This window comes from Melanostigma gelatinosum (assembly GCF_949748355.1).
Source record: "Melanostigma gelatinosum genome assembly, chromosome: 5".
In the NCBI taxonomy this organism is placed as follows: Eukaryota; Metazoa; Chordata; class Actinopteri; order Perciformes; family Zoarcidae; genus Melanostigma; species Melanostigma gelatinosum.
The window spans coordinates 27,197,910-27,216,306 of NC_136638.1; the positions used below are offsets into that span (position 1 = coordinate 27,197,910).

Genomic DNA, 18,397 nt, shown 5'->3' on the forward strand with positions numbered 1-18,397 from the left:
TTACGCAGCCTCAGGTTCTGAACAGTGAAGCCAATGCTGAATTGTATTCGTATTAGTTTGTTTCTGCACTGTACTTTTGCTCTGGTTTTTGCGCTAGTTTATGCTCTTAGATGCTTGTGAAAACAAGGAGATGCACTTATGACTTCTGGTGACTACTAGTTCTCTTGGATACCTATGTTGAATACACTTATTGTAAGTCACTTTGGATAAAAGCGTCTGCTCAATGACTGTAATGTAATGTAATGAAGAGCCTTCAAGCTGCATTCTCTCTAGTGTCCACCAAGGGGCGACTCCTCTGGTTGTATAGAAGTCTATGAGAAAATGACTCTACTTCTCTCTTGACTTATTACCTCAGTAAACATTGTAAACATGAGTTTATGGTCTCAATCTCTAGTTTCAAGTCTTCTTCAATACAGCATGATGTTCATTTAGTACATTATGGTCCATTTAGAGTCACACAGACCATAAAGCAGTATTTCCGCCTTTTTCGTTGTAGATCCAAGTCTCAGATATCTGGACTTTCTTCCACTTGGTGAATAAAAGTTGTCACTGAACTAGTGGCAAATTTGCTGCAAAGCCACCATTGCTGGAAGTAGCATCGAAATAAAGTTATGTAATTAACACTCATTCAGTCGCAGCGATACATTGTTTGTATCTGCTTTCACTTGTTGACAACTGCTACAGACATGAAGCTCAATAAAAATGAGCTGTTGATCTGGTGTGACTACAAGGACGGCCATAGTGGTATCCATCTTAGAATAATGCATGCAAGTCTGCTGATATTGCATAAATGCAGGATTTAAAATATTGAAGCACAGAGATGAAAGTAATATATATCTTCTCCTCTAATTCCCAGTAAGACAGCAAACAGGCTTATTTCCTAAATCATCCACATATTTCTTGAAAATGCTTTAATTTGATAAAGAAAATATTGATGAAATGCTTATTTTGACCCACAGGTGACCGCCAACGACCCGGACACGGACACCAACGGCCGTGTGACATACAGCTTGGAGCCTCTACCCGATGACACCGCGGCGGACGCCACCGAGGTGTTCTCCATCGACGGCGACAGCGGCTGGATCACCGCCGTGCGGGAGACGGACTGCGAGGCCGCCAGGTTCTACCGGTTCAACGTGGTCGCCACGGACCACGGCGGCGACGTCAAGCTGTCCTCCAGCGTCGCGGTGGAGGTGACGGTGACGGACGAGAACGACAACCCGCCGAAGTTCTCCGACGACGTGTACCGCGGCTCCGTGGTGGAGAACAGCAGCCCCGGGGAAGTGATCGTCTCCATGATGACCACGGATGCTGACGTGTCGCTGGAGAACCGCCTCGTGACGTGTTACATCACAGGTGCGTACGTCTTGAGTGTGCATTCATGAGTGTGTGAATGTGAGTTTGTTCACAGTCATTACGTTTACATTCACTCTTTCTATGTATCATGTATTTGTGTGTCTTTCACTGTGAGTGTGTGTGTGTGTGTGTGTGTGTGTGTGTGTGTGTGTGTGTGTGTGTGTGTGTGAGTGTGTGTGTGTGTGTGTGTGTGTGTTTGTCAGCCAAATTGCTACACTGTGGGATTCATCAGGACAATGAGGTGAAATTACATCATAATAGAGTCATAATAGAACATGATTCAGCCACAGATGAATCACAAAGAGGAGAAGGTTGGAAAGCCGACGTGACAGGATTACCAACGAGATGCCCCGCAGCTAACAACAAGATCAAAGCCAGAGAATAATGCTCATCTATTCCTTGTTCCTCCCGACTGTTCGAGCCGGACCGTTCTTAAGGAGCTCTGCTGTCATAACAAAGTTATTTTACAAAGTGCACCGGAGGAACATTTGCTTTTGGATTATTTATAAATGGTTTGTCTGACGTTGACACTGGCTAGTCAACAATAAACACAAACAAAACCAAATGTTTGATATTAAAGTTGCCCACCGCCGGTTTTACTAATTCAGCGTCCGTCTACGACTGAGCTGCTTCACACAATTTTCTTTTAAGAAAACCAACGTCTCCGTTCAGCACCTCAGACCCGTTTGACAGCTTTAAAGAATTCAAAGAGTTTCCGTAGCGGCTCCCTCAGCACGTGTCACCTGTCACACAGGTGGTTGACGGCTGTGATGCAATCTGCTGCAGCACACCGAGCGATGGTCACACTCATACCAGCCGGTGTCAGCTGTCCGAGAAAAAACACTTTTCATCTCAAAGGATAAAAGTTTGTCAGAAAGAGAAGAAAACAATAAAATACAAAGTACGCAGGTCAGTCAGCCTGATATTAAAATACATCCACAACACAGACATTTGTGAATTATTCATCAGCAAAAACACAACATCTGAACTCAATATCAAAGCCAGAGGGTAACAGAGATAATAAAAGCATAAAAACAAACTCAACACAACCAACAAGAAACTCAGCGAATAGCAATATTAGTACCACTTGTATGTAAAAGTATACAAATATTACTTCTGTCAGAGCCTCATTCCTTGTATCTGTTGCTAACAATCATTACACCACAGGGAACAAAGTGGAAACATAATTCACATGAACTGTAAATGGAAGGAAACACATGAAAGAGTCAGACGGTTACTGATTGTTGATCTATCGTAGATATGAAATTTGCAATTTAATACTTTGTTTAATCTGCCTTCCATCTGGACACAACATAAAAAAGATGATTGTCAATCATTTAGGATCGTCAATAACAACTATGTGGTGTCAAAGGTTCACATTTGAATCATTTTTAATTGTAGTCCAGATGAGATGTTGAAGCTGTATCAGGCATGTAGGATACTGTGATGGACATTATTTACTGTTTTCTAAGGTTTTATTGACCAAAAGTTGAATTAATTTATCAAGAAAACAGATGCCAGATTCGTCTATCATGAAAATGATGTTAGTTGTTGTCCTTGTTTGCTAAAATGTGTCGATGAATCCCTTAAAAAATGCAGAAGACGTGTCTTCTGTGTCTGCGATGGCGGCTGCGGCCCGGCTTTCGTGTCATTGGTCTCAATGAAGAACATGTTGAAACTGAGATGAACTGGCGAGTAATCTCAGTTCTCCATCTCGCGTGCAGACGGGGACCCTTCGGGCCAGTTTGCCATCATCCAGGAGGACGAGGGCAAGTGGGGTTTGATCGTGAAGGAAGCTCTGGACAGAGAGACCCGAGACCGATACACGCTCAAAGTCACGGCCACCGACGGGAAGTCTGAGGCCCCGGTTACCGTGGACGTCCACGTCCTGGACATCAACGACAACAGTCCACAGTGTGAACAGGTGAGCTGCTTCGTACGATCATCTACTCAGCTGCTGGGAACACTTAACCCAAAATGTTTTTTCCTTTTATTGTACTGATAACGTTCGTCAGGAAATGAAGTCTTCATTTACGAGCAACGCCTCTCGAATGAAGCATCTTATTCGTTTCATTGCAGTGTTTTAGTGAAGAAAAGTGGTCAAGCTGTGCTGTTAAAAACGTTACTGTCCTGCAGTAGTTTGTTGTTGGATGTAATGTAAACTACAAACCCCTCATGTGCTCACATATACTGTGTAGAGCACCACAGCACCGCAATAACAGAAGGGAGTACATCCAACTCTGCAGAGTCAGCAGTCTCTTCTCCGTTCATATTTCATTCTGCAGAGCAACCAAAAAACATGTGGAGATCACTTCTGAGAGCAGCGTCGGCACTCAGAAATCAGACGTGGCATTGTTGTGGTTTTGTCGAGTGTTATTTGTTTCCCTAAGCTATAAGCTGTGGTGGAGTATTCGTCAAAAAGCATCCTTGATTTCTGACAGTAAGCTTCAGGTCAAAAGATGAGAAGAGGATGAAAAACGAATCCCAGTCGAGGAGTTCCCATCATTACACTACACACAAGTCATTTCAACTTTCAACTCGTGTGCAGTTTGTTCCACTTTCACTTAAACTGCTTGACATATTCATCAACGTTTGATGCAATAACACTAAATGTGCCAATAGTCCGATGACTTCATATTTAAAATGTGATGTGTTTATCTAATCTTTACAGCGTTCATTTTAATTTGACAGACGGATAACCTGTGGTGTGTAAGTTGTGGAAACTCCTGCATAGTTTATCTTTAATGTGGCGGATTTGAATGGATATATCTTAAATTTGATCTATCTTCTGTTAGTTTGCATATTTTTTAGACAGCAGCATCTTTGAAAACAAACCAAATCTACATGTTTGCAACTAGAAACGACAGAGGCTTTTAGAGCTTGTACTGACAGTTTGATATTTGTTTTGAATCCAGCTCACTCTTGCTGTTTTCTCAAGATGACCCACCGTAGCTTCGCCTTGCGTTCTCTTAATCACTGGCTCCCCGGCAGCCGTGCCATTGTCTTCATGCAGCCCTCGGCAGCTTGACTGATTGAAGTGCTGTGTTGAACGGAGGCCTGATGTCTTGTTGGTCTCCTCCCGATCCAGCTGGTGTACGCGGAGGCGGTGATGGAGAACTCGCCCTCCAGCACGTTTGTGCTGAAGGTTTCGGCCTCGGACCCGGACGTGGGAGCTAATGGCCAGATCTCCTACACCCTCCACGGTCCCAACGCAGACAAGTTCCATCTGGACCACAGGACAGGTATGAAGCCGCCTGTTTGGGGGTCAACCCACCAGTGCTCCCTCTGAAGTGTTTGAGCTGTTGATACCATCAGTGAACTTCTCCTTTGTCGTTTCTGTTTTTCTCCCATTATCCGGAGCGACTCAGCGACATCCATCACACTGCGTTTCTGTCTCGACATCTTTCACTTTTGTTTTTCTTTCTTTCAAACTCTGTTGTGTTCTGTTCTTCTAATGTCAAAAGACACTCTTACAAAATAATGAAATAAATAAATACATAATAAGTATATGAAGTATTTAAAATGAGCTCCGCCTTGATCGACGACAACATTAAAGTAGCGCTTACATGTTAACGTACCAGTAATAATGATCCAAAAATAATATCTTGTAAAATAAATGTATTATTTGTTTGGTTTTAGTCGTGTGATGAGCCTCAGCGGGCTGCTCATGTAGTCGATTATTTTTTTACACAATGAGGAAAATTAAACATCAAATCTGTAAACTGCTAATAAAAGGGCATCAAATGTGTTAAATTACAATTATTATGTATTTAATATTGTGTTTATTATTCCAGGATAAATGACAGACCAGGTGACGAACTTATTTTTCAAATGCATTATGACTTCAGTGTCGCCTCCGTCGCTCCCCAGGTGAGCTGTTCACTCTGGCCGCGTTGGACCGCGAGCGGGAGGTCGAGTACAACGTGGCGGCGAAGGCGACGGACGGCGGCGGGCGGTCGTGTCAGGCAGACATCCGGCTGACCATCCAGGACATGAACGACAACCCGCCACACTTCTCCTCCAGCCACTACGAGGTCACCGTGTTCGACAACACCACCGTCAGGACTCCCGTCGCCGTCGTGTACGCCAAGGACCCGGACGCTGGTAGGTTATTAGATCACGTTCAGGGTTCTGTGAAAAGGTTAAAGAGGCCATAGAGAGCAAACGTCTTCTCTCAGGTCCATCATGCTGGTGTAAACCCTTTATACCTGGTATCAGCGATTCCTAACTCTACTAAAGCCCAACGCACAGGCGCTCCTTTGTGTGTATTAATGCTAAACATAATAAAAGACTGAGCCATTCCCAGCAGAGCAGCGCCCACCTGATGCCTCCCAGCTGCCTGCTGCTCAGAGATGTTAACCCCTTAACCCTTCTCTGCCTCTTGCTCTACTCATTATGACAAATTAAAATTCAAAAGCTTCTGTTTGGTGACTCTCCGACTTTTCATCGTGCCAGTTTTTAAATTTGTCCAAAAACTTTGGTTTGTGACCAAATACCTGACATGACATGACCTCGGCTGCAGTTTGTGTCGCGTGTCAAATGTTAACATGCTGACATGAGTCATGAGTAGAGTCATTTTCTATAGACTTCTATACAACCAGAGGAGTCGCCCCCTGGTGGACACTAGAGAGAATGCAGCTTTTAAGACGCTTCTGCATCGGCTTCACTCTGCAGAACCGCAGGTTGCCGCCTGCTTTATACTCCAGGCTTGCAAGAGGATGCAACAATGTCAAAGGGTTTATTGTTCAAGGTATTGAGAGGTATCAGAGGGCTAACATTCTCCTTGAACGGACCGGCACTGAATAATATGAGACCTGAAACAGACTCACAAGATCTCCTAGTTTAGTTCTGCAGTAGCGAAGCCACTAAACTTTACTCACCTTGAGCCTCGTTTCCTTCGTGCTACTACTTCATGCTTTTCTTCGTCATTGTGTTTGTATGTTTTAGCACAGGTTCTTTCTTCTCCCTGAAGTTGGCTGACGCAGTTTGGTCCCAGTTTCCACTGCTGAGTTTGAATGTTTCATTCATGCGTTGGCTTCGATGGTCGGTTGGGTTTTTATTGCTGTAAACAGGAAAGTCAGATAAAAGTAAAGTTAAACTGACAGTTGTCCTCGACTGCACACACGCACACGTGCACGCACGCACGCACGCGCGCACGCACGCACGCACACACGCGCACACACACACGCGCACGCACACACACACACGCACACACGCACACGCACACGCACACACACACACACACAGGTAGGGAAACAGGAGCAGACAGAACAGGTCAGCCACTCCTTCAGATGTGCAGCAGCTTGTCCTCTTTCTCCACACAGACACAATGACTCATCAACTTTTCTCTTCTTTTTATTTTTGTTTTATTGTTGAAAGAAATGTTTAGAAAACATTTCCATCAACTGCAGGTTTTCTAACAGTTGGAGACAGAAACACAGATGCTGATGATTCAGCGGATCTCTCTTTGTGATGATTTGAATTTCATTTAAAAATAATTTAAAAATTTCATTTAAAAATGTAAAATAATCAGTAATATGATGAATGTGTATCATTGTAATCCTTCCTGGATTCATTCAGAGTGAAACTGGTGTCACAGCAGTTATATGTTTAATTCTTTTTTGGAACATTTTGCCTCTTCAGGACATTTCACAATGAGGAAACACGAGGAAACAGAGAAAACATCAGTGACGATCAACAGTTAAATCACTGATCTGCTCGAAAGCAGGATGAGACATGTTGGCCTTTAACCACAGCGCCATCTTTAGGCTGATTCATTTGCTAAACTCTTTAACACGGTAAAATAAATGCATCTCCCCTCCAGAACTTGCCAAACCACCTTTTAGTTGAAGCTCCGTTTGAGTTCAAAATGTTGACCTTTAATCCTGACACTCCCGTAATTATCCTTAAACATCTGTTCCCAAACGTAACGCTTGTGATCTCTTAAAGTATAACTGTGATGCTCGTCTACGAGCTGCAGGCTGTGCGATTTTGAGTCTCGCAAACTGCAGTAAAACCCAGATTGAGATGCATATTGTGAATGTATGCTGTAATGCTGTATACACGTCTCCTACAACCTGAATATTATCGGCATATCCCACATGTCTTAATTGGAAAAAGCTATATTTGGAATAATAACAATCCATCCAAACGTAATATGTTGCTCACGTGACCTGAATCAAATTCAGAATGAGCCACCAAAGATTGAGCAGTTCAACAACAGACATTATTGTTATTTGAATAATAGATACATACATACATACATCCAAACATATATCCATACATACATACATACATACATACATACATACATACATACATACATACATACATACATACATACATACATACATACATACATACATACATACATACATACATACATACATACTGTGACAGCCCCCGGGGTGGACAGGGGGTTTCACGACAACACTGACCAATAAACACAACCAGTCGGCAGATAAACGGTTCAAGTGAGGTTTTTACTGAAGGTAGAGAGTGGAAAGAGGTAGGATAGACACTCAAGAACACAATGTCCGCTTTCCAGAGGGAGGGTCGGTGTCCAATTCCACGGGTCGGTGCACAACGGGTATTCCTCAGACGGTCCAGGGCGCGGGCAGGAGCAGGGTAGTCGTACAGGCAGGGGTCGTGAGCCGGGCGGGTAGTCAGACGTTCCAGGGTGATCCAGGGGTAAGGCAGTTTTCTCCAAGGGTTTCTCTGATTAGGCTACTTCTTCTGCTTCTTCTTCCTCCTCTTCTACTCCTACTCTCTCTCGGTTTCCTGTTGCCTGGGCCCTTTTGTAGTCCCCTCCTCCTCCTCTGATAGGGTGTGGTCGCTCCCTCGTCTCTCCTCCTCAGGTGTTGCTTGTTGGGCTGATGGTGGTTTGGCGCTCTTTTCCATTCCCTGACCTGGGGGCTCCGCCTCCATGTCAGGCAATATCGTCCCTCTATCACTACCCCTCTGGGGTTGCCCCTCCGGCTGCCACATACCCCCCCCCTTAAATCCGACCTGGGGGGAGGACTGCTCCAGGAACCTAGGGCGTCCCGTCTTGACAGGGCGTCCGCGTTTCCATGAGCGGCCCCGGATCTGTGGACAACAGAGAAAGCATACGGCTGAAGGGATAAAAACCAGCGGGTGACCCTGGCGTTATTGTCTTTCGTTCTGGACATCCATACCAGGGGGGCGTGGTCCGTGACCAGGGTAAAGTGCCGTCCCAGCAGATAGTATTTCAATTCCCCCAGCGCCCATTTGATGGCCAAACATTCCTTCTCGACCGTGGCGTATCTTGTTTCTCTAGGTAATAGTTTTCTGCTTACGTATGTGATTGGGTGCTCCTCTCCATCCCTCAGCTGGGACAGGACGGCACCCACCCCGGTCTCGGAGGCATCCGTCTGTACCACCAACGGTTGGGTAAAGTCCGGGGTCACCAGCACTGGTTCGGAACAAAGTGCTTCCTTCAGCTTCTCGAAGGCGTCCTCGGTCTCTGCCGTCCAGACGATCCGATCTGGCAGCCGGTTTTTGGTTAGGTCCGTCAGGGGCGCTGCAAGGGCAGAGAACTGGGGAACAAAACGTCGGTAGTAGCTAGCTAGCCCAATGAATGCTCGTACCTGTTTCTTTGTGCGGGGGCGGGGCCACTCCCGGATCGCCTCGACTTTCCCTACCTGGGGCTTGACGCAGCCGCGGCCGATGGTGTACCCCAGGTAGTCAGCTTCCCGGAGGCCGAGGCGACATTTCTTGGGGTTGGCTGTCAGCCCCGCCCCTCGCAGAGCTTTCAGGACTGCTTCCAGTCTTTGGAGGTGAGCCCCCCATTCCTCCCCGTGTACGACGATGTCGTCCAGATAGGCTGCCGCGTATTCTCGATGGGGACGAAGTACCTGGTCCATCAGTCTCTGGTACGTGGGGGGGGCTCCGTGGAGACCGAACGGCAGCCTCTTATAGTGGTACAGGCCCATGGGAGTAGTGAAGGCCGTTTTTTCCCTGTCTTCGGGGGCCACTGCCACTTGCCAGTAGCCTTTAGTCAAGTCGAGGGTGGTTATGTATCTGGCCCTCCCGATGCGCTCTATCATTTCGTCCACCCTGGGCATCGGGTAGGCATCAAATTTTGAGATGGCGTTGAGCTGTCTAAAATCATTGCAGAATCTGACTGAGCCATCTGGTTTCGGAACCAACACTATAGGGCTGCACCACTCGCTAGTCGAGGGTTCGATGATGTCTGCCTCCAGCATACTCTGTACCTCTCTCTCTATCGCCCCCCGGCGGGCTTCGGGGATGCGGTACGGCCTTAGTTTTACCTTCTTCCCGGGCTCGGTGATTATCCGGTGTTGCACCAGTGTGGTGTATCCGGGGTCCGGGGAGAACACGTCTCGGAACCGATCCACCATTTCCCGGACGTCCTGCTTCTGCCGGGGGGTCAACTCTTCTCCCACGGGTACCTCGACTGGCTCCGTTTTTCCTGGGGGTGTAGAGAGAGAGAAACAGAGCATGGCATCCCTACTCACCCATTTCTTGAGAAGGTTAACATGATAAATCTTCGTCGGGTGCCTTCGACCTGGTTGCCGGACTCGGTAGTTTACCGGCCCCAATCTTTCCATAACTTCATAAGGCCCCCTCCATCGGGCTAAAAACTTACATTCCGCCGTGGGCACCAGGACCAACACCCGATCCCCTGGGTTAAACACTCGGGGTTGTGTTCCCCGGTTGTACACGCGGGCTTGGGCCGCCTGTGCCTCGGCCATGTGTTCTCGGACTATGGGCCAGAGTGATGCCATCCTCACCCTCATCTCCTCGACGTGGTCCACCATGGTGCGGTAGGGGGAGGGTTGGTGTTCCCAGGCTTCCTTGGCCAGGTCGAGTAGTCCCCGGGGTCGTCGACCGTACAGGAGCTCGAAGGGCGAGAATCCTGTAGACGCCTGGGGCACCTCTCTGATGGAGAACATAAGGAATGGCAGCAGTTGGTCCCAATTCTTACCGTCCTGGTCCATGGTCTTTTTCAGCATTTTTTTCAGTGTCTGGTTGAATCTCTCTACTAGGCCGTCCGTTTGGGGGTGATACACCGACGTCCTCAGTTGTGTCACCTTCAGCATGCCACACAGGTCCTTCATGATCCTAGACATGAACGGGGTCCCTTGGTCGGTGAGAATCTCCTCCGGTATTCCGACCCTGGAAAACAACATCACAAGCTCCCTGGCTATGCCCTTGGTGGCCATGGAGCGTAGGGGGATGGCTTCGGGATACCGGGTGGCGTAATCAACAATAACCAGGATGTACCTGTGTCCCCTGTTGGTCTTGGGTAGTGGCCCCACTAGGTCCATCCCGATCCTGCTGAAGGGGACGGTGATGATCGGCAGGGGCACCAGCGGGTTTCTGTGATGGGGTTGTGGGGCCACTTGTTGACATTCGGGGCAGCTCCGGCAGTAATCTTCTACGGCCTTTTTTATTCCGGGCCAGTGGAACCTGGCCCTCACCCTTTCCAGGGTTTTCTCCACTCCTAGATGGGCACCTAGGAGATGGGAGTGGGCTAACTGTAGGACAGAGGGTATAAAAGGACGTGGCACCAGTAACAACCTGAGGGGGGCCCCGTCCCTCATTACTACCTGGTATAGGAGCCCGTTATATATGGCGAAATGTGTGGGAGGGAGGTCTCTTACCCCGTCCAGTGGTCGTCCGTCTACGGCGGCCACCTGCCGAAGGGCGTTGGCTAGGTTGGGGTCCTCCAACTGGGCCGTCCCAAACCTCCCTGTGAGGGGCCCGGGTAAGATGGGCTCCTCCGGGTCCTGAGGAAACAGCCCGGCCAGCTCCTCTTCGTCGAGGGAGGGGGTATCGGCTTCCTCGGGGATGGGCGGCGCCTCTCCTTCGGGCTCACTGGGGCTGGAGGGTCCGTCGTTCTCGATGGCTGTGGTATAGACGTCATCGGGGTTGGGTTGGGTGGCCTCCACCAACGCCCGGGCCACGGCACTGGCGACTCCTTCCGATAGGGGAGAGGTGGAGATCTCCTCCCCCAGCCCACAGATGGCTTTCTTTTTGTACTTTCGGGGAGGGGTCGTACCTTGTTTCACCACCAGGCTGCGCCAAAGCTCCTGGAACACGGGCAGGTCTCGGCCGACGAGCACCTCTACGGGGAGTCCTTCCACGACTCCTGCAGTGCCGAGGTATCTACCCCTCGTCGTGTAGATCTCTAGGGCGGTGGTGGGGTATTTGCGGGTCTCCCCATGGATGCACGTGACCGCTCGGGTGCCTGTCAGGAGCGGGTACTGAGCATACGTGGGTCTCACCAATGTAATGGCGCTCCCGGAGTCCACCATCGCTGAGGCGTCGCGGCCGTTGACTTTGACAGGGGTGAGGGGCATGTGGTCCTCGTGAGTGGCCCAGCATCCTGTAATCAAGCCGCATGGGCGACTCCCCTCACTGGCCGTGGGCATGGGTGCGTCCTGGCGGTGAGGGCATTCCCAGGCGATGTGCCCGATCTCGCCGCAGTTGTAGCACCTCCTCTCTTCCTGTCCAAACGCCGGCCGACGTCGGGGAAAGCCTGGGGGGAAGGAGGGAGACACATATTTATTTTCCTCAGTTTTAATTTTTTCTTTGCGGGTGGGCCCCTCTAAGTTCTGGTTTCTTCCCCCACGCACTAAAGCTTGTGCTGCTTGGTAACCCTCCATTATTTCCACCAGGTCCTCGATGTTGCGGGGGTTTCTCTGGCCTGCCAATTTTTTTGCCTCATACGGGAGTGATCTGATGTATTTGTCCATGACCACGCGATCGGTGGGCGACACCTCTGTTGGCTCTGCGTGTAGCCAGGCCGTCGTAATCCTTTTGATCTCATGCATCTGGGCTCGCGGAGAAAGTGAGGCGTCATATGACCATTCATGAAATCGTTGGGCCTTTAAGAACAGCGTGACCCCGCATCGCTGTAACGCTTCCGCTTTCAAAACCCGGAAGTCAACTTTTCCCCCGCGCTCTAAGTCCTGATACGTTACTTGCGTTTCATTGATCAAAAAGGGGGCTATTAACTCTGCCCAGTGCTCTTCTGGCCATTTTTCGCGGAGTGCCGTTGTCTGGAATATTTGAAAAAAAACTTCCACATCGTCAGCTGCCGTTTGTTTGAGCATGAAGCGCGCTGGATTGGCTTTCTCCACGGTATGTTGCTCCTGTTGGTTTTGTAACATGCCCTTGATTTCGCTTTGCATGGCATCCGCGCGTTCTGTTTGCAATTCCATATATTTCTCCATTTGTATTTGCTGTTGGTATTGTTGTTGCTGCTGGGATTGGAGGATTTGCATTTGTACTTGCATGGCTTGTTCGTGGCGCTTTTGGGTTTCTTGGTTGCTAGCGATTAGCCCCGCTAGCAGCTCTTGAAATGGCACCGGGGTGGCCATGCTTACTGGGTCGGTTGGTCTATCGGTCAGCGTTGCCAGAACCGGGTTGTGCCCGCATTCTCCACCAAGTTGTGACAGCCCCCGGGGTGGACAGGGGGTTTCACGACAACACTGACCAATAAACACAACCAGTCGGCAGATAAACGGTTCAAGTGAGGTTTTTACTGAAGGTAGAGAGTGGAAAGAGGTAGGATAGACACTCAAGAACACAATGTCCGCTTTCCAGAGGGAGGGTCGGTGTCCAATTCCACGGGTCGGTGCACAACGGGTATTCCTCAGACGGTCCAGGGCGCGGGCAGGAGCAGGGTAGTCGTACAGGCAGGGGTCGTGAGCCGGGCGGGTAGTCAGACGTTCCAGGGTGATCCAGGGGTAAGGCAGTTTTCTCCAAGGGTTTCTCTGATTAGGCTACTTCTTCTGCTTCTTCTTCCTCCTCTTCTACTCCTACTCTCTCTCGGTTTCCTGTTGCCTGGGCCCTTTTGTAGTCCCCTCCTCCTCCTCTGATAGGGTGTGGTCGCTCCCTCGTCTCTCCTCCTCAGGTGTTGCTTGTTGGGCTGATGGTGGTTTGGCGCTCTTTTCCATTCCCTGACCTGGGGGCTCCGCCTCCATGTCAGGCAATATCGTCCCTCTATCACTACCCCTCTGGGGTTGCCCCTCCGGCTGCCACAATACATACATATATACATACATACATACATACATATATACATACATACATCCAAACATATATCCATACATACATACATACATACATACATACATACATACATACATATATACATACATACATATATACATACATACATCCAAACATATATCCATACATACATACATACATACATACATATATACATACATACATACATACATACATATATACATACATACATACATACATACATACATATATACATACATACATACATACATACATATATACATACATACATCCAAACATATATCCATACATACATACATACATACATACATACATACATACATACATACATACATACATACATACATATATACATACATACATACATACATACATCCAAACATATATCCATACATACATACATACATACATACATACATACATACATACATATATACATACATACATATATACATACATACATCCAAACATATATCCATACATACATACATACATACATACATATATACATACATACATACATACATACATACATACATACATACATATATATATATACATACATACATACATACATACATATATACATACATACATCCAAACATATATCCATACATACATACATACATACATACATACATACATACATACATACATACATACATACATACATACATACATACATATATACATACATACATACATACATCCAAACATATATCCATACATACATACATACATACATACATACATACATACATACATACATACATACATACATACATACATATATACATACATACATACATATATACATACATACATCCAAACATATATCCATACATACATACATACATACATACATATATACATACATACATACATACATACATACATACATACATACATACATACATATATACATACATACATCCAAACATATATCCATACATACATATATACATACATACATATATACATACATACATACATCCAAACATATATCCATACATACATACATACATACATACATACATACATACATACATACATACATACATACATACATATATACATACATACATACATACATATATACATACATACATACATACATACATCCATACATACATACATACATACATATATACATACATACATACATACATATATACATACATACTACATCCATACATACATATATACATACATACATACATACATATATACATACATACATACATACATATATACATACATACATACATACATACATACATACATATATACATACATACATACATACATACAGAAAAGGTCAAATCTAGTATTTCACCGTCCTGTAACCTCTCACATTTCGTATGTTGCATCCTTGTAGTTTTCAGACCTCCAGGTTTAAAACCAGAGTCAATAATTCAATATTTTATTACCATATTAATGAAACATTGATTGCATTTTGTCTTGTGTGCTCAATACAGCAAATACACACCAGATACAGATACAAGATTAGTTTCGCTTGAGATTTTTGACGAAAGTATTCATCACAGGTGACCTGTTCAAGGACCGTCGGAAAGAAGAAAATCTGAAGATAAATTCAGCTTTTACAGCTTCCGGCTACGATAAACGGGGTCGATTTGGCATTTCTTTAAAGAAAAGATGCTTTTCAATCCCGCCGGCGGGTTTTGGGGCTCAGAGGGTTTGAAGTGTAATAAAGTTGCCGAATTCAGCCAGCGCAACTTTCATCATTAAACACTACACTACAGTATCAGTCAGGGCATTTCATCACATTATTGGGTTTTATTACAAGTACAGTCAAGTACAAATTTTAACAAATTTCAGGAAATGATAGCATAATTCGGATCTACAATTTTCGATAACATCATTCACGTGTCGCCATCTTCTCCTCCTCCAGGTATAAACTCTGAGGTGAAGTACTCGCTGCTGGCGGGCGACGGCGGCTACTTCTCTCTGGAGGAGTTTTCTGGGATCCTGCGGCTGGAGCGACCTCTGACCTCCGACGCTCCGCCCGCCTTCGAGCTGAGGGTGAAAGCCACCGACCGCGGCCTGCCTCGTCACCTTTACTCCGTCGTGGCCGTGACGGTGGACGTGGTCTCCCTGGACGACTACCAGCCCGTCTTCCTGAGCTCGGAGTACACCGCTCAAATCCCAGAATCCCTGGCGGTCGGGTCGGAGGTGCTGAGCGTCTCCGCGCTGACGAGGGACGGCGGAGGGCCGGATCCCATCGTCTACCGGATCGCGTCCGGCAACGAGGAGGGACGCTTCCTGCTGGACACACGGACAGGTCGGGAACGTTTTTATACTCCTACATTCTATCTGTCTCACTCTTTGTTTACACATCTACAACCCCAAAGGGAGATCGTCAATTAATCATTCTGCCGTTTTGATTCCTCAAGTTCGGTGGTTTCGCTGTTGCCGTCGCCATGTTGTTTTTTGCAACCAATAAATGAAAGTTTGGAATGCGGAGGAGTGATGTAAAGACGGCGTATACGGCTCTGCTGGTGGTAGCCACCTGTCAATCACTGTGTAGCCCCGCCCCTAAAGCATCCCCTGCTTTATGGTCTGTTTGACTCTAAATGGACCATACAACCGTATCTTCTTTCACTCTCCACGCGTCTCTGTGGACGGACAGTTAAAGAGCCGTCTCGTGCGACGCATCAGGGTGACGAGGAGAGCACGGTCACACGCTGAGTGCAGGACATTTTAAATCCACTGTGCACCAATGTGTCCATTCATTTAAACGGATGGACGTTGATGTAGGAGCTCGAGATATAACTTGTGTTCACGCGTGTTTGTTTGCGCGTCCGCGGAGTCGTGCAGTCTGGGATGCATTTGAACCGTCTGCTTGGACTCTTGTAGAAAGCGTCATCTGAGTTTTAGGCCTTGTTTTAGAAACCAGAAGAAAAGGTCAGCCAAACAACGAGTGAACATTCCTGCAGGATTTTGAAATATGAGTCTCTCTACATTTGTTGCCGCTGTGATAACTCTCCAGAGTTCTGATATCTCGTAGTATTTAGTGTTTTGGCCTCTGATCGGCCTTTAAACTCCTGAACCTGTTACCTGAAGCCACACAGCACCTTAAGAGCGACGGCATTCTTGGAAAGTTTTCAAGTATATCTGGTACGTTAGAAGTTGGGATTTGAGAAAGATAAGTCCACATCATCTAGTTTGATCATCTAATGGTTGACCGAGATGATGTATTGGTTTTGAATTCACGTCAGCTGCATTTAAAACATCTTGTAAAATCTTCAGTCTGATTCTCTGGACCCTGTCCTTGTGGATGTGAGTTTTGAGTGGACAGGATGAGACAAAAGCGCAGACTTCTTTCTGAGAAGTGGCGTCACGCCGTGCAGGATGAACAGGAAACACCCGTATGGACCAGTATTGACAGAAACCGAACACCACCATGAACCACTCCGTGCATTTATCAAACACACAAAAACAAAAAGCATCAAACTCTCATAATTGAGTAGCTGTAAAACCTATGAGAAAAATGACAAACAATTTATCAATTACTTTAAAAGTCGCCAGTAAATTATTTTATAAAGCAGTGATCAATATTTCCTCCCTGATCCTCTCTTTAAAAACAACACTTCATTGTGTATTTTCTTTGCCAGACCTCGAGCTCGTCGGTGCGTCGTTCACATCCAGTAAAAACCCCGACGCAGCAAACATTCGATCACGAGGCTCAGAGGAGGTGAAAAGGTCGACCAGTTAACGTTCCGCTGGTTTTTACGAGAGGTCAGATCAACGAGGACTCCGCACCATCTGAAAGGAGTGACTCGATAACAGACTTTAACAAAAACAAAGTGGACACGACACATTCGATCCCCTTTAAAGAACCGTGACGCCTCTTTCATTGCCGCCATACATCGAGGTTAAACTTCACATGCGGAGGACGGAGAACACACGAAGACAGCAGCAGCTGTGGAGAGATTCACCGTCCCTGAAAGGTTAAACTCACAGCTTCAAAAGTGGGAGTTCACTACACGTGTCACATGACGCCACACACACACACACAGGAGAAAAACACTGAGGTCACAGCGAGGCTTTAAAACAAAGTTCTGTGTCTGACGGGTGGTCCTCCTCTTGCAGGCCTGCTGACCCTCGTGGCCCCGCTGGACTTTGAGGTTTCCCGGGAGCACTACCTGTCTGTAGAGGGAAGTCGTGGCAAGTCGTCCCTCAGCGACGTCACCACGGTTATCATCAACGTGACGGACCTGAACGACAACGCGCCGGCGTTCGGACGAGGCGACCACAGCGCTGAGATATCGGAGGATCTCACGCCTGGAGGCCTGGTGATGAAGGTAACGGCACAAAGTGACCGAGATGTTGAAACGGTACAGGCGTCACTGTCTGCAGCAGCATGCAGAATACACGGAATGTGGATTGATGTTCAGCGCCTGGAAACTTTCACCAGTGCTTCAGCAACTTGTGCATGCGAGTGACACAACACTACACAGCTGGTTCCTGGTCAGCTGCAACACACACAGAGAGAGAGAGAGAGAGAGAGAGAGAGAGCGAGAGAGACAGAGAGAGAGAGAGAGAGAGACAGAGAGAGAGAGAGAGAGAGAGAGAGAGAGAGAGAGAGAGAGAGAGAGAGAGAGAGAGAGAGAGAGAGAGAGAGAGAGAGGTATAAGATGAGGGCGGTGTGTCTGTGTTTTTATTTTCAGTTCCACAGAATAAGAGATGCTTTTCACGTTTACAACCTGCTGCTTTGTGGGGAAATGTTCGTAGAGTGAAATGTTCCTTATATAGAAAACAGGTTCCCAAAGTTGCCAGTTGCAAGATGTCAGTTGAACAGAAACGTATCCAATAGTGAAGTGAAGGTTACATTGATTTAATGACTCAATAAGGGACACACACACACACACACACACACACACACACGAGGTATCAGGTGACAGCAGCAGAGCTGATAAACACATGATCTGCTTTACTAACCGTCACACGTGTTGATGCCAATGTCGTCCGTCAA

The 18,397-nt window shown here is 46.8% G+C and overlaps 1 protein-coding gene across 2 annotated transcripts in view; it reads left to right on the forward strand.

Annotated features, from left to right (window-relative positions):
* Nucleotides 1–18,397, forward strand: part of fat2 (FAT atypical cadherin 2) — a 79,960-nt gene that overhangs the window by 39,690 nt on the left and 21,873 nt on the right. For both annotated transcript variants that reach the window (XM_079269323.1, XM_079269324.1), the window contains exons 12-17: nt 960–1,356; nt 3,081–3,280; nt 4,445–4,598; nt 5,227–5,460; nt 15,314–15,703; nt 17,515–17,726. In XM_079269323.1, coding sequence (XP_079125449.1) covers nt 960–1,356; nt 3,081–3,280; nt 4,445–4,598; nt 5,227–5,460; nt 15,314–15,703; nt 17,515–17,726 — 1,587 coding nt within the window. The remainder of the gene's footprint in view (nt 1–959; nt 1,357–3,080; nt 3,281–4,444; nt 4,599–5,226; nt 5,461–15,313; nt 15,704–17,514; nt 17,727–18,397) is intronic.